Source organism: Arachis duranensis, chromosome 6 (genome assembly GCF_000817695.3).
Source record: "Arachis duranensis cultivar V14167 chromosome 6, aradu.V14167.gnm2.J7QH, whole genome shotgun sequence".
Classification (NCBI taxonomy): domain Eukaryota; kingdom Viridiplantae; phylum Streptophyta; class Magnoliopsida; order Fabales; family Fabaceae; genus Arachis; species Arachis duranensis.
Genome location: NC_029777.3, coordinates 88,206,584 through 88,220,259, shown reverse-complemented (window position 1 = coordinate 88,220,259; position 13,676 = coordinate 88,206,584). Strand labels below are relative to the sequence as shown.

The 13,676-nt window shown below is 37.7% G+C and overlaps 1 protein-coding gene across 1 annotated transcript; it reads right to left on the bottom strand.

The window, feature by feature from the left end:
* Positions 1 to 12,552: 12,552 nt before the first annotated feature.
* LOC107494490 (uncharacterized) lies at positions 12,553 to 13,394 on the bottom strand. The gene is made up of 2 exons (XM_016115525.1): positions 13,043 to 13,394; positions 12,553 to 12,941 (listed from the first exon to the last, which is right to left on the bottom strand). Exons 1-2 carry the CDS (start codon positions 13,392 to 13,394, stop codon positions 12,553 to 12,555), a joined length of 741 nt encoding a protein of 246 aa, XP_015971011.1.
* Between the last annotated feature and the right edge of the window lie 282 nt (positions 13,395 to 13,676).

Below are 13,676 nucleotides of genomic sequence, written 5' to 3'. Positions count from 1 at the left end.
AAAGAAAGTTACGTTAGTATGAATCTTTTCCATTTCATATCAATTTTCGAGGGCGAAAATTTTTATAAGATGGGTAGAATGTAGTGATCCTCAGTTTTAAAAATATAAATATAAATAAGTTATAATTTATTTTATAAAATTAGAATTCTTTATTTTTAGAAAAATTATTTTTATTATCAGTAATTGAACTAATAATTTTAATTTAATTAAATTCATATTATTATTATTATTATTATTATTATTATTATTATAACTATTTGATTTGCCTGTTTTCGATTATCTAGTCTATGCTTTCATTTATATATAATATATGATTATTATTATCCACTAAAGACTATGCATATAATGTACTTCAAACATTAATTCATTGTATATAAATATGTCCACTAAAATTTATCATTAACCTTATGTATATATAATAAAAAAAACCTAAGGCGGCTTGCTTTCTTAAGTCATATATATATATATATGAATACTATAAGAAAAGAAAAGAAGAGAGAGAATAGCGTAACGAAGAGAAAAAAAGAAAGAACGTACCACCAAATTTTCGGCTTCGATTTCTTGCAATCCATAACTCCAATAAAAAATTTAATCCGGTGAAAGTATTCGTAACCTCCTCCTCTACACGTTGGCACCATTCTTGATTAGTGGAAGTTGACAATGACGTAGCTCATCTTTCCTTTGGATTTGGCCAACGGGAGTTTTAAGAAGCAAAGACGATTCTGGACGTTTTCTTCTTCGATAGCTCGGTCAGAAAGCTTCTCCAGAGCTTTGAATATTTTGATTACGTACAAAGGTATAGTTTTGGTTTCTCGTAGTTAACATTTAATGTCACGTGAAAACTCAGGCTAGAAGATCTTAAGATAGGAATGGACTGAATGTATAATTGATGGATTGTGTATATGGAATAGAATGTGTGGTTCAGCTGTTGTTAATAATTTGCTGTTGAAGTTGATTGATTTTGAAAAAAGATTTAATATTAGTATTTGTTTGATTTTGAAATAATTTGTTACTAGAAATGATTTGAAGGATTGAGAGGTGTTTGGTTTAATAGTTGGGACCCTTGAAGGGTGGCAGAAATTTGAGTCTTAGAAGAGATATTGCCAAAATTTCTATAAGAATTGAAGTTTGGATTTGAAGTGTTATTTTTAAATGGAAAGAGATTATTAGATGGCTTGTGTATTTGAGACTATTTGTTGACCCTCTGTCGCAAGATGTGACCGGGCACTTTAACTCCCCGGATTCCCCCATGGGCATGCACATAAATATGAATACTGAATATTATTGAGCTTGGAATTTAACTCCATGGAATACTGTATTATTGAGCTTGGAGTTCGACTCCATGGAATACTATATTATTGAGCTTGGAGTTTAACTCCATGGAATACTATACTATTGAGCTTGGAGTGTGACTCAAGTGAATATTATATTTGGGCTTGGAGTTTGACTCCATGGAATATTATTGAGCTTGGGGATGCACGCACAGAGGGACTGCCCAATGGTTAACTACCAAGACTTGTCGGTTGGCTGTATAACCGACAGATAAGACTCATCAGCCATAGGACAGGCATACATCATATGCATTTGTTTGTTTGCTTGAGTGTGCATTGTTTTGGTTTGCTTAGCTGTTTAATTCTGCTTATCCGCTACTTGTTCTACTTGTTGTAAATGCTTCTCTATATGTGTTTTCCTTGCTTGAATTGTATGTGTATGTTTTCTGAGAAATCCCTCTTGACAAAGGTGTGAGAGGAGAGGGTTGTTCCACCAGTGATTCGGAGGATTGGAGGTGACAGAAAGTGAAGTATTAAGTTAAAGTTATATTCAGAACTAGAATACATTAGATAACTTACCTAACTTTTGGTTTAGTTTATTTTATTTAAGGATGATTTTGAGTGTCGGAGTTCTAGGAATGCCTCTGACTTTCCCGAGACCTTTTATATTAACTATGCGGGCACCTTTACCATACTGAGAACCTCCGGTTCTCATTCTATACTATGTTGTTGTTTTTCAGATGCAGGTCAAAAGGTATCTCATTAGGCGTCTGGATACCTAAAGCGAAGTGGTTACTGGGTTATTTTGGTGTGTAGTGATGTATATACACATACTTAACTTTCTCTCCGCATAACTTATTCTTTTTGATCCTCCTAGAGGTTTATGGATAGGCAGGTTTTGTTTATGTACATTTTGGGTTTTGGATATATATATATATGTAAATATTCTCCAGCCAGCCTTGACTTCGCAGACTGAGTGAGGAGCTTGTTATTTTGTACCTTTGGCTTTCTATTCATACTTTTATTATCTTACGTTTGATAGTTATAGTTTGACTCACATGCAAGTTATTCCGCTTCCGAAGCGTGGCGATTTTCATTTTGCGGTTTGTTTTACCCGTTTTTCAAGGCTCCTAGTCTATTATCATATTTCTACTACTATAAGTATGTATTTTATTTTTTTTAGAAGTCGTAATACCTCGCCACCTCTGCTTTACGACTTAAGCATAAGGCTCTGTGTGGTAAGGTGTTACAGTTGGAGTACTCGATGGAGTTGAGGATGCACTACATGATGATGATGATGATGATGTGGAGCCCGCCACGATAGCTGATGATAGTGACTATGAGACACCACAGACGACTCCAGTTGTGGGTGGGGGAGCATTGATGATTGGATTTTTGACGGCTTAGAATTTCACAAATGAATTCTCGTTGCAAGTATAGTTTCTAAACCAAGCAATAATCCTTTCATACAAAAAGTTGTTTGTCACTAAAACAAACCCCTAAATTTATAAACCGAAGTATTCAAACCTCGGGTCGTTCTCCCTAGGAATTGTAATGAAGTGTTTTGTTATTGGTTGAGTTATTTTTGGGGTTTTGATAAGAGGCATGAAAGATAAATGGCAAGAAAGTAAACTAACAACTATAAAAGGCTCTTGGCAAGGTATGAAAACTAGAAGTTCTATCCTAGTTATCCTTCTCAATTGTGATGAGTATTGTTCATTGCTACCACTTAGTTAACCCTTACTAAAGAAAGGAAAGTCAAGTGGATGAATTGACTTGAGCCACAAGTCCTAGCCAACTCCCAAGGAAAGACTAGCTTTAGTGCACTCCAAACCAATTAGCAATCTCTCCAATTACCAATCAACAAAGGAATTAGATAACTCAAGTGTCACTAATTACTCTACCTAGGCCAAGAGGAACAAAATCTACACTAAAACTAAAAGAGACATTTCAACAAACACATAAAGTGTAATAGAAGTGAACATTATTAAATGCAAGAATTAAAGGAATCTACAACTACAAAAATAAGAGATCAACAATATAAAAGTAAAGAAGAACAATTATTGTGAATTACCTCTTATTGAATTGAAAGAAAATGGAAGGAACAATAGTAGATCTACAACAAAATATAAGAACAACATAAAGGAAATTACAATAAGGGAATGGAAGAAGAATGAATGTAACAACAAGGAATTGAGAAGATAGAAGTAGAAGAAGATGAATCTAAATCTAGATCTAAGAACTAAACCTAATCCTAATCCTAATCCTAGAGAGAAGTGAGAGCTTCTCTCTCTAGAAACTACTTCTAGAACTAAACAATGGCTAATGGTCAAAAGTTAGTTGATTCCACTTCAATCCTTGGCTTAAATAGCATCAGAAATGAGTTGGATTGGGCCCACAAGGCTTCTAAAACCGCTGGGGACGATTTCATTAAAGTGGGCCACAGACAGAATCGGCGCGCACGCGCAAAGTACGCGTGCGCGCCCCTGAACGCGAAGTAGCATATGGCAAAATTTATATCATTTCGAAGCCCCGGATGTTAGCTTTCTAACCCAACTAGAACCGCATCATTTGGACCTCTGTAGCTCAAGTTATGGTCATTTAAGTGCGAAGAGGTCGGCTTGACAGCTTTCCGGTTCTTTCATTTCTTCATGAGTTCTCCAACTTTTCATGCTTCTTTCTTCATTTCCTTGATCCAATCTTTGCCTCCTAAACCTTAAATCACTTAACAAACATATCAAGGTATCTAATGGAATCAAGGTGAATTAGATTTAGCTATTTTAAGGCCTAAAAAGCATGTTTTCACTCTTAAGCACAATTAAAGGAGAATATACAAAACCATGCTATTTCATTGAATAAATATGGGTAAAAGGTTATAAAATCCTCTAAAATCAATACAAGATAAACCGTCAAATTGGGGTTTGTCAAGTATCTAGTTCAGGTACAAATCAGTACCACCGCACTTCTAAGCTCTGGACTTGGATGCCATGGCACCTCAGGGGATCTGCGTGTACCCGTTGGCTTCGGGGCAAGAGATACACAGAATACAGGAGTTGTATCTGAATTTCAAGTTAGTTAGCAGTCTTAAGATATAGAGGAAGTCGTGTTAAGCATGAAGACTTATAGCATTCGTCATGGGGTTAAGTACAAGGTATTGGAATCTGATTATCGCAAGTACTATGGCAAGTGCAAGGAGTTCGGCAGCGGGTGCGCATGCCTCATTCGGGTTAGCCTCCACCAGCGCAAATGCATTTAGGAGGTAAAACGGTACAATGGTCCTCACACTTGTCTAGCCACATCGATATCTAGTGATCACAGGAAACTTGATTATCATGTCATATCGGCCTTCATACTGGCCATGATTAGAGCTGATGCTGCTGTCTCGATCAAGGTACTGCAGAATGCCACGGAGGCACACTTCGGGTTTAGACCGACCTACAGGAGGGTTTGGATGGCTAAACAGAAGTCCACGACTCAGATTTACAGAGATTGGGAAGATTCATATAATGACTTGCCACGATGGATATTGGGAGTGCAGATCACGATGCCAGGTAGTGTAGCTGTGTTGAAGACGAGTCCTGTTCGGGTTGGTGGGCAGGTGGATGACTCTGCAACTTATTTCCATAAGCTTTTTTTGGATATTTTCACCATGTATTGAGGCATTTTGACATTTCAAGCCGTTGGTCAGTGTGGACGGTATCCACCTGTACGGGAAATACGGTGGTACATTGCTTGTCACGATTGCACAGGACGTCAACTCCGACATCATTCCTATTGTATTTGCACTTGTGGGTGGTCATAATGCAAAGTCATGGTCATTCTTTGTATCTCACCTTCGGCAACATGTGACGCCTCAACCAGGTATACTAATCATATCAGATAGCCATAACGGTATAAAGGCTGCATTGGATGCTCCTGACAGTGGCTGGCTTCCGCCTACTGTATATAGGGCGTTTTGCATCCGTCACGTGGCAGCGAATTTCACCTTGAGTTTCAAGGGCAAGGATGCATGGAGGTTATTAGTGAATGATGCTTATTCCAAGACCGAGCTCGAGTTTCACTACTGGTTTGATATCTTCCATGCCTTTGATCCTGCTATGTGCGACTAGGCTAATTGAATTGACTACGCAAATTGGACTTAGCATCAGGACAAAGGTTGGAGTTTCACGCACATGAATATGAATATCTCTGAGTGTGTGAATTCGATACTAAAGGGTGTGAGGAACATTCCAGTATGTGCATTGGTGAAGGCCACTTATGAGAGATTGGCCGAACTATTCGTTTGGAAAGACAGAGAGGCTAAGGCACAGTTAGGAACCGGAGAGCAGTTTAGTCAGCATCTAATTAAGGCGATCGAGGCAAATTTGAAGCCTCAAGATATTTAACCGTGACTTTGTATGACAGGGACAACTCAAAGTTTACTGTGGTTGAGACCACTCCGATAGGAAACTTTTCACTAGGCTCATACAGAGTATCCCTCACGGACCAGATATGTGATTGCAGCTATTTCCGGAAACTTCATTATCCATCTCGGCATGCCTTGGCATGCTGTGCATATGCACGCTTGAGCTGGTCTACCTATGTCCACGAGGTGTATCGCTTTAGCTCCGTGTTTGATGTTTATCGGATGAGATTCACACCTCCAATTTTGAAGGGGTTTTGGCAGCCAGATGATGGTCTGACCATCATACCTAATCCGGCCAAGAAACATGCGTCTGAGGGGCGCCCCAGGATCACCAGGATCTGGACTACCATGGACGAGGCTGACTCAAACAGGCCCAAGAGATGTGGACTTTGTAGACAGCTCGGCCACACAGGTAGGAATTGTCCCCAGAGAGGAGTGACCATCGGTTTTGCATCTGCTAGTAATGTGTAGTGTTTAGGCTATTTATTGTATGATGTTATCTTTGAGTTCAACGTTAGTTTCCGTTGTATGGTTTATTTTATCGTTATTGTTGATTGTGTTGTTTAATTTAAAGTCATCATGCCTTGTGTTTATACAATGTTAATAGTATTGTACCAGTGATGATTCTTGTTAATTTTGGTTTATTTGGGCATTTCGATTCACTGCTTATGGACTCGTATTTTACTAAGGATGCATCGTATAATGTGCAGTAAAGAACATCAAGAAAAATCTGTCATAATAGACAACATAACATAACAAAGAACTGAAATACATAACTACTCGGCATACATAACTAAAAATGAAATACGCAACATGGAATACATAAAACATGGAATACATAAAAGATAGAATACACAACATGGAATGCACATCTCCATGGATTCCATAACTAAACATGAAATACACAACATGATACTAAATACTCGCTGCTCAAACCTTAGAAGAGGTGCGATTCAGTGAAGCAGCATCGAGGACGCCTGACCCGCCTGACTCTCTGTGCCAGAGGGACCTCATCCTCATCACCATCACCATCTCTGTCACTAGGGTACCTCGTCTAGTGTGCTAGCCTGCGATATGAGAAGGAGGCTCATTTAGGTCCATATCAACCCGAGTCTGGGATCCAATTACCAGAGATCTGCGTCTAGCCAGCTCATCCTCCTGCATGATCATGTTGATCTCGCAAAGAAAGTGTGACCCACCGAAACCATAAATACTCACATCCCCGGGATGGAGTAATTCTATCCTAAGCCTCCAATGCGCGACACGAATCCTTTATCGTTCAACATCGGCTGATAACCTGACCATCTGAAAACCACAACATTTAATTAATTATAAAGTAAACTGATGAATTATTGAAAAGAGGATGCATAACTAAAGGGAGAGTACATCGATGCCAACGGCCAATGGAAGACATCAAATCCATCTGGACGGAAACCAGGGAACCTCTAGAAGATCCATGACTCGAGGAGCTGCAGTGGACCGACCAACTTGACGACATTTCTGTTCGCCACATGGCACCTGTATAGCCATGATAATGCAGCAGACCCCCAGCTATACTGACCTATGTCCCCTTGCCTAGCAACGTAAGGTAACCAATGGATGTGAAGCTGCATCGACAGAAGTATCATGATATACGCACAGGCATAACTACTAACTGTCTCATCGTCTTCCCCCTGCGGAAGCTCACTAAACGTCTCCCGAAACCATGTACACTTTACTGTGAACTTGTTGATGCAGTTCGCAGGAGGCAATACACCTAACAGCTCCTCAAACCATACCCACGCTTGGCAGCCACCCTCGATATGTCGCGCAAAGTCTATCAGACATCTGCTGACATACTGACCGTCGATCGGGAGCACTAGCTGGTACGCTATATCCTGGAGTGTGATCGTGCACTCCCCAAACAGCATGTGAAAAGTATGCGTCTTAGGCCGCCATCTCTCTACGAATGTGCTCACCAATGGCTTGTCCAATCAAAACTAAGTCTCGTTCAGTCTTGCAAGATGGTACAAACTGGCCATCTGCAAGTACGGAATGATCCTATCATCCAATTGCATACCGTGTTGCTGTCTCATACTGGTGATGCATTGATAGGGGTGGACAAAGATAGAAAATTCCTTATCACAATCATCACAAAACAGTGTTCAATGCATAAATTTCTGAAAACAATAAATATTGCATGTTCTAACTTTAAAAACTTGTTTACAATAATGTCCTACAAATTCTTCATAGGTACCAACACAAAATACTAAATAATTCATGACCTAATTCCAAAAACATAAAAAAAATTATCAATGCATATAGTCCCACATGTTTACACAGAAAATACAAAATGCTAACACAAAAATTGCTTAAGTACATCACAAGTCCAAAAAATTTTTATATTTATTGTTCCAAAAAGCTCAAAATTTATAGTTAATCCTAATCATAAACCAAGTCTCGTTGAATATAGGACTAATAACTTCAAAAATCTAATATATCCTACAATCCTAAGTAACCTTCTTAGGTACCATTTCAAGTTATCAAAGTCTAACTACCTAATAACTTACTACTTCTAACATGCACTTATATTAAAAAAAATTTGAATAACCCCTAATTAACGACTCTAAGAAACTACCACACGAACTATGTTAACATTACTAGAATGACTAATTTATGTTAAAAAAATTTCTTCACTAACCTCGAGGTGAACTGCGCCAGCGATATGCGCGACTCCATCTAGGCGATATAGACGATTCGGATCATCCTCCATGTGTACAGATTCGATGATTTCTAGGTTGTTTTCCAAGATTTTCAAATCTGGGTGGTGGGGTTGGATGTGGGATTTGTATGTTTTGTAGTTCAAATGAAATGAATTCAATTTGTATATATAGCCACATTCACCATAAATCAAAACCATTGAATTCGAAATAGTAGAGACCATTGTTGCATGTAAATAGAATATATGAGTTTCGATTTACCGTGGGCTTTTTTGCGTGACTAAATCGAATTTTATGCATTCAATTTACTATGATATGTAAATCGAAGCTATTTCGTTCAATTTACTAGGACATCCAGCATGCATGTAATTCAAATTGTATGGATTCGATTTACTACGTGTTTTCATAAATCGAATTTAACCAATTCGATTTATATAGAAATGTGAATTGGGACTTTGACGTAGCTTTTTATGATTTGGAGGATCCACATAATTTTGGCAACCATTTGGATTATTAACATGAATTGCCCCAATAATTATTTAAAACAATGATAAAATGATCATTTTAGTAAAAATCTAAGGTCAAAATAATAAAAATAAAACTAAAAATAGAAAATTAAGGGTAAAATGATCACTTACAAAAGCATATAAGGCTAAAAGAATGAAATCGAAGAAAAAAGAATTTAAAAGTCTCAAGAGAAAAGGAAAAAAGTATAAAAAAAAGGGTAAGACGATAATTATCAAAAAGACTAAGGACAAAAAAATAGTCCCTTAGAAAACAAAGAGAACTCCATTAACCTTATATGCCCAAAGAATAATATGACGAATCCCCAAGATGTTTATGATCGTCTAACAGAGTGAAGAATTATTCCACCTGTCCAGTGCTAGATGTTGTGGGGATGCGCACTTTATGATGATACTGTTCCTCAACTTGAGATGTATATAGTGGCTTCAAACTTTGCGATGATTGCTAGTGTCCTGATTGACATGGTTTCGACCATGATGAGCATATACCTGACTAACTTAGTTGAGGGACCATATCTGGTCTTAGTCCTAGGTAATGTCAGGTGCAGGTAGTCAACCGATGCATGAGCTTATGGCCTATACTAGGGCTAGACAGCATAATGCTTGTTTATTGCATATCCTTATGATTGTGATTGTATGTGATTGTGCTTCTGTTATTTTCTCTATTTTTTTATTACTCTGTATTTGTCTGTCTGATCCTAAAAAAAAATCTGATTATTATGATGCTTTGCTACGAGTAGCACATTTATATGGAAAGCACCTTGAACCCGCCTGTACATACTACACGATTGACCTTTTGCATATCCTCTGCTTAGTCTAGGCTTCAACTCCAACATGCCATACGGGTTTCTTCTATCAGAGCTACATCCTGGCAGTGGCAAGTTTCCATTCCCACCTCAGTCCCTGAATAAGGTGGACCTGGAGCCCAAAACACCTCCACCCTTTGAGCCGGAGTTTTCTCCTTGGGTCGATCCCGAGCCAGAACTTGAGATACCTCTAGACCCACAACCAGATCCTCAGCCTCTAGATCCCTTGGTCGTGTAGTTTGGACCCTTGGGAGAAGTCCTAGCACCTATCATGGCTAGCGGATCATCTTCAGGTTCATTATTCGTATATTATCTATTTTTTATTTATATTTTGCCTTATTAATTTATATCTGCTTTATATTATGTGTTTAATTATTACAACGATGATGCGATTTACGATGAATGTTATGCGCGATAGCCTTAATATTACTTATATAATACAGTGTCTAGAGTCTTAGGATTTGAACGAATATTAACTGTCTGGCTGTTAGCAATGGTCATGACGTGATAAGAAGTGGGTCATTACATTGAAAGACTTGAAATATGATTCTCCAAGTAAGTAAGACTTAATATACACTATATTTAGAGAGGATACCAAAATAGTTATATTAAACACTCAAAGCAAAACACTTAAAATTGGGATTGCTTCAAGTTCTTAAAGAAGAAGTCTCTAAGTAGTAATCATATATTGTGAAGTGTAAACCGGATACTTAGTTGTTGTAGTGATTTATCAAATACCCTTAAAGTTTGGTGATATAATGAAATAGTTATCACTTTGGTGGAAAGGATTGAACATAGGCAAAAAAGTTATGTTAAACCAAAATATCGCCATTTGATTTCTCTCAACTTTGCTATCTCTTTTATGATTTGTTATTATTTAATCAACCAACTGGTGTAAAATGTATAGCTCCTTGAAACTTGTAAGTGCTTGGAAATTGATTCAAGTCCTTAGAAAAAGTAAATATGAATCCATTTTGTTTATTTACTTCAATTCCTTTAACTCCCACGAAAAATTTTATCAAAGTTTTTTAATACTTAATTCACCCCTTTTAAGTATCGAGTGCTTGGTGATTAACATTCACCTCTGTTATTGCATTAATGGAAAATACATTTTTTTATGATTGGATAATTTTGTCGCATTTTAAAATATTTTAGAATAATTTTGTTGCATCAAATTTGGAGGTTATTTTTGTCAACGATTTGATAATTTATGCACAATTTTATTAGTGTATTCCTTTTTATTTTATTTTATTTCCATTATAGAAAAGGGTAAGAGTAAACCGCAAAAAATGTTTTTAAATTATTATATAGTAATAAATGTACTTTCTAAATTTGTTAATGACAAAATATTCTGAAATAATTAAAATATCACAAAAATATCCAATTGTTAAATATATCTTATAAAAAAAATTTTGAGATCGAAATTTAACATAACTTTTTACGAGCTTGATTTAAAAAATATTTTTATTTAAAATTTGGTAATTTTATTCTAAGTAATTTTACTCTAAGTAAATTTTTGTAATTTTTTAATGATCTAAAATATTTTTAGAATTTTAAAAATCTAGAGATTGAATTTTAGGTTTTTTTTTCATGCACTTTTTAAATAGTTATTAAAATATTTTCACAAAATTTCAAATTAAATACGTAAGTGATTTCTCAATTAAAAGTAATTTATTACTTAAAAAGTATATTTTTTAACACATTTTAAAAATTTTGAGAATATATATATTTTTTTGAAAACAAACAGCTCAACATAATAGCAGTGGAGCACCACAAAGACACAAACAAAAAAAGAACTTAACAAGAACCACAACAACACGAATACGGTCCCCATGTCATCTCCGACATAGCCATCAACAACTCAAGGGATCCCCCACCGTTCCACTCATTAACACTATTCGAAGACATGTTGATAATTTCTTCAACTCCTCTACTTGTGTCCTGGAAGATCCTCCTATTCCTTTCCAACCATAAGTTCCATACTATCACACAGAAGCACCTCAACCGGTGATTACGCTCCTCCACCCTCCTCGGTTCTTCTGTCCAACTAAGAAAATGCTCTTTCATCGATCCCGGGTAAGCCCATCGTCGGCCAAAGGCTGAAATCCAAGCATTCCACACCTGCCAAACAAATACACATCCTAGAAACAAGTGATGCACATGTTCCACATCATTATTATAAAAAAACACAAATAATATCTTCCTGACTGATGATTCCAAACCGGCTCAGCCTGTCCTTTGTATTCACTCTTCCTATCAGAACAAACCAGACAAGCAACTCCACTCTAGGTGGAACCAGCCCTTTCGAAACAGTCCTGGAGAAGCTGTAGCTAGTTACCTCCTCTGGGATCAGTTTCTCCTGCCTTACCTGCACAAATGAGTTAGTTGTAAAAACACCTCGCCTATCATATTTTCACACCACTCTGTCCTCTCTGTTATGTACTAATCTCACAGGTCTCAAAGCCTCATGCAAATCACTCAGAAGTTCCAACTCCTATTGGAAGAACTCGCGCCTCCATTGGAAGTTCCAAATCCACTCAAACCCATCCCAAAAACCGCACTCCCCTATAACAGATCCACATTGGTTTGAAATAGAAAAAAGTCTCGGGAAGCGATCCTTCAGAGATCCACCGAGCAACCATACATCCTCCAAAAATCGAGTCCGACACCCATCACCAACCTCCATGGACATGCCTGCAACCATCTTATCCTTTAAATGTTGATTCATGATTTGTAACTGGAAAATATCCTTCCATGGTCCTTCTCTAGTAGGCAGCTCTTGAGTTGACAGTAACTCATTGGGATTCAGATTTTACAAGAACATACCACCTTTTTTCATAGTGGGCACTATTCCTTTGCAAATCGACACCACCACTTAAACAACAGCGCTGTGTTACGAACTATAGCATCCCCGACTCCCAGCCTACCTAGTTTCTTCGGCGCCTGCACCACTTCCCACCTTACTAATGCCATACCAGTCCTACCCTCTTCTGTACTCCACAAGAATCTCCTCTGCAGCAAGATCAATTTCTCAACAATAGCTTTCGGCATCTTGAACAAGTTCAAATAGTATACTTGCAAACTGTTCAGCACTGATATGATAAGCACCAACTTCCCAGCTTTGTTTAGCACCTTAGCTTTCCGCAAGCTGAGTTTCTCCTCCACCTTGTCTATTATAAGCTTCCATGTCTTCACCAACCTCGGATTAGCTCCTAGAGAGATTCCAAGATATTTAACTGGAAGGGCATCCCCTTATAATCCAACAAGTTACACATACGCTCTACCCACTGCTCCTCACAATTAATTGGAATCAAGCTAGACTTATCAAAATTTATACTCAGGCCTGACATCAACTCGAAGCATTGTAGGAGCCTCTTGTAATTCTTAATAGTCTCCTCTTCTGGTGGACAAAAGAGGATAGTGTCATCAGCAAACTGAAGGTGTGACAATGCTACATTATCCCTACCGACCAGCAAAGGTGATATACATCCATTCCTCACTGCCTCTCCAATCATTCGATGCAGCATATCCACCACCAGTACAAACAAGAACGGAGATACTAGGTCACCTTGTCTCAAACCTCTTTCCATCTTGAAAGGCTTAGACGGCGAGCCATTTATCAACACCAACATAGACACAGTAGCTACACACTCCATAACCCACGCTCTCCATCTATGTTCGAATCCCATCTTCTGCAGCACGATATTCACAAAGCTCTACTTGACCCTGTCATATGCTTTTTGAAGTCATGCTTGAAAAGTGCATCTTCTTTTTTCCTCAGTTTAAGCCAGTTAACTGTTTCTCACGCAATAAACGCCCCGTCATGGATTTTCCTTCCCTGTACAAACGCACTCTGGGTCTCTCCTACTAATGCTGGCATCACTGATCTCATCCTCCTAACTAGCACCTTTGAAATAACCTTATACACGCACCCCACTATACTAATAAGTCACAAGTCTTTAATCTCATTC

Bases quoted from the DNA above. Each gene is read 5' to 3' on its own strand.
- LOC107494490 (XM_016115525.1), bottom strand. From the start codon at position 13,394: ATGGGATTCGAACATAGATGGAGAGCGTGGGTTATGGAGTGTGTAGCT. The intron at 12,942-13,042 runs GTATAAATTTTG...ATGCCCTTCCAG, and splicing joins CGAGTTGATGTCAGGCCTGA to TTAAATATCTTGGAATCTCT.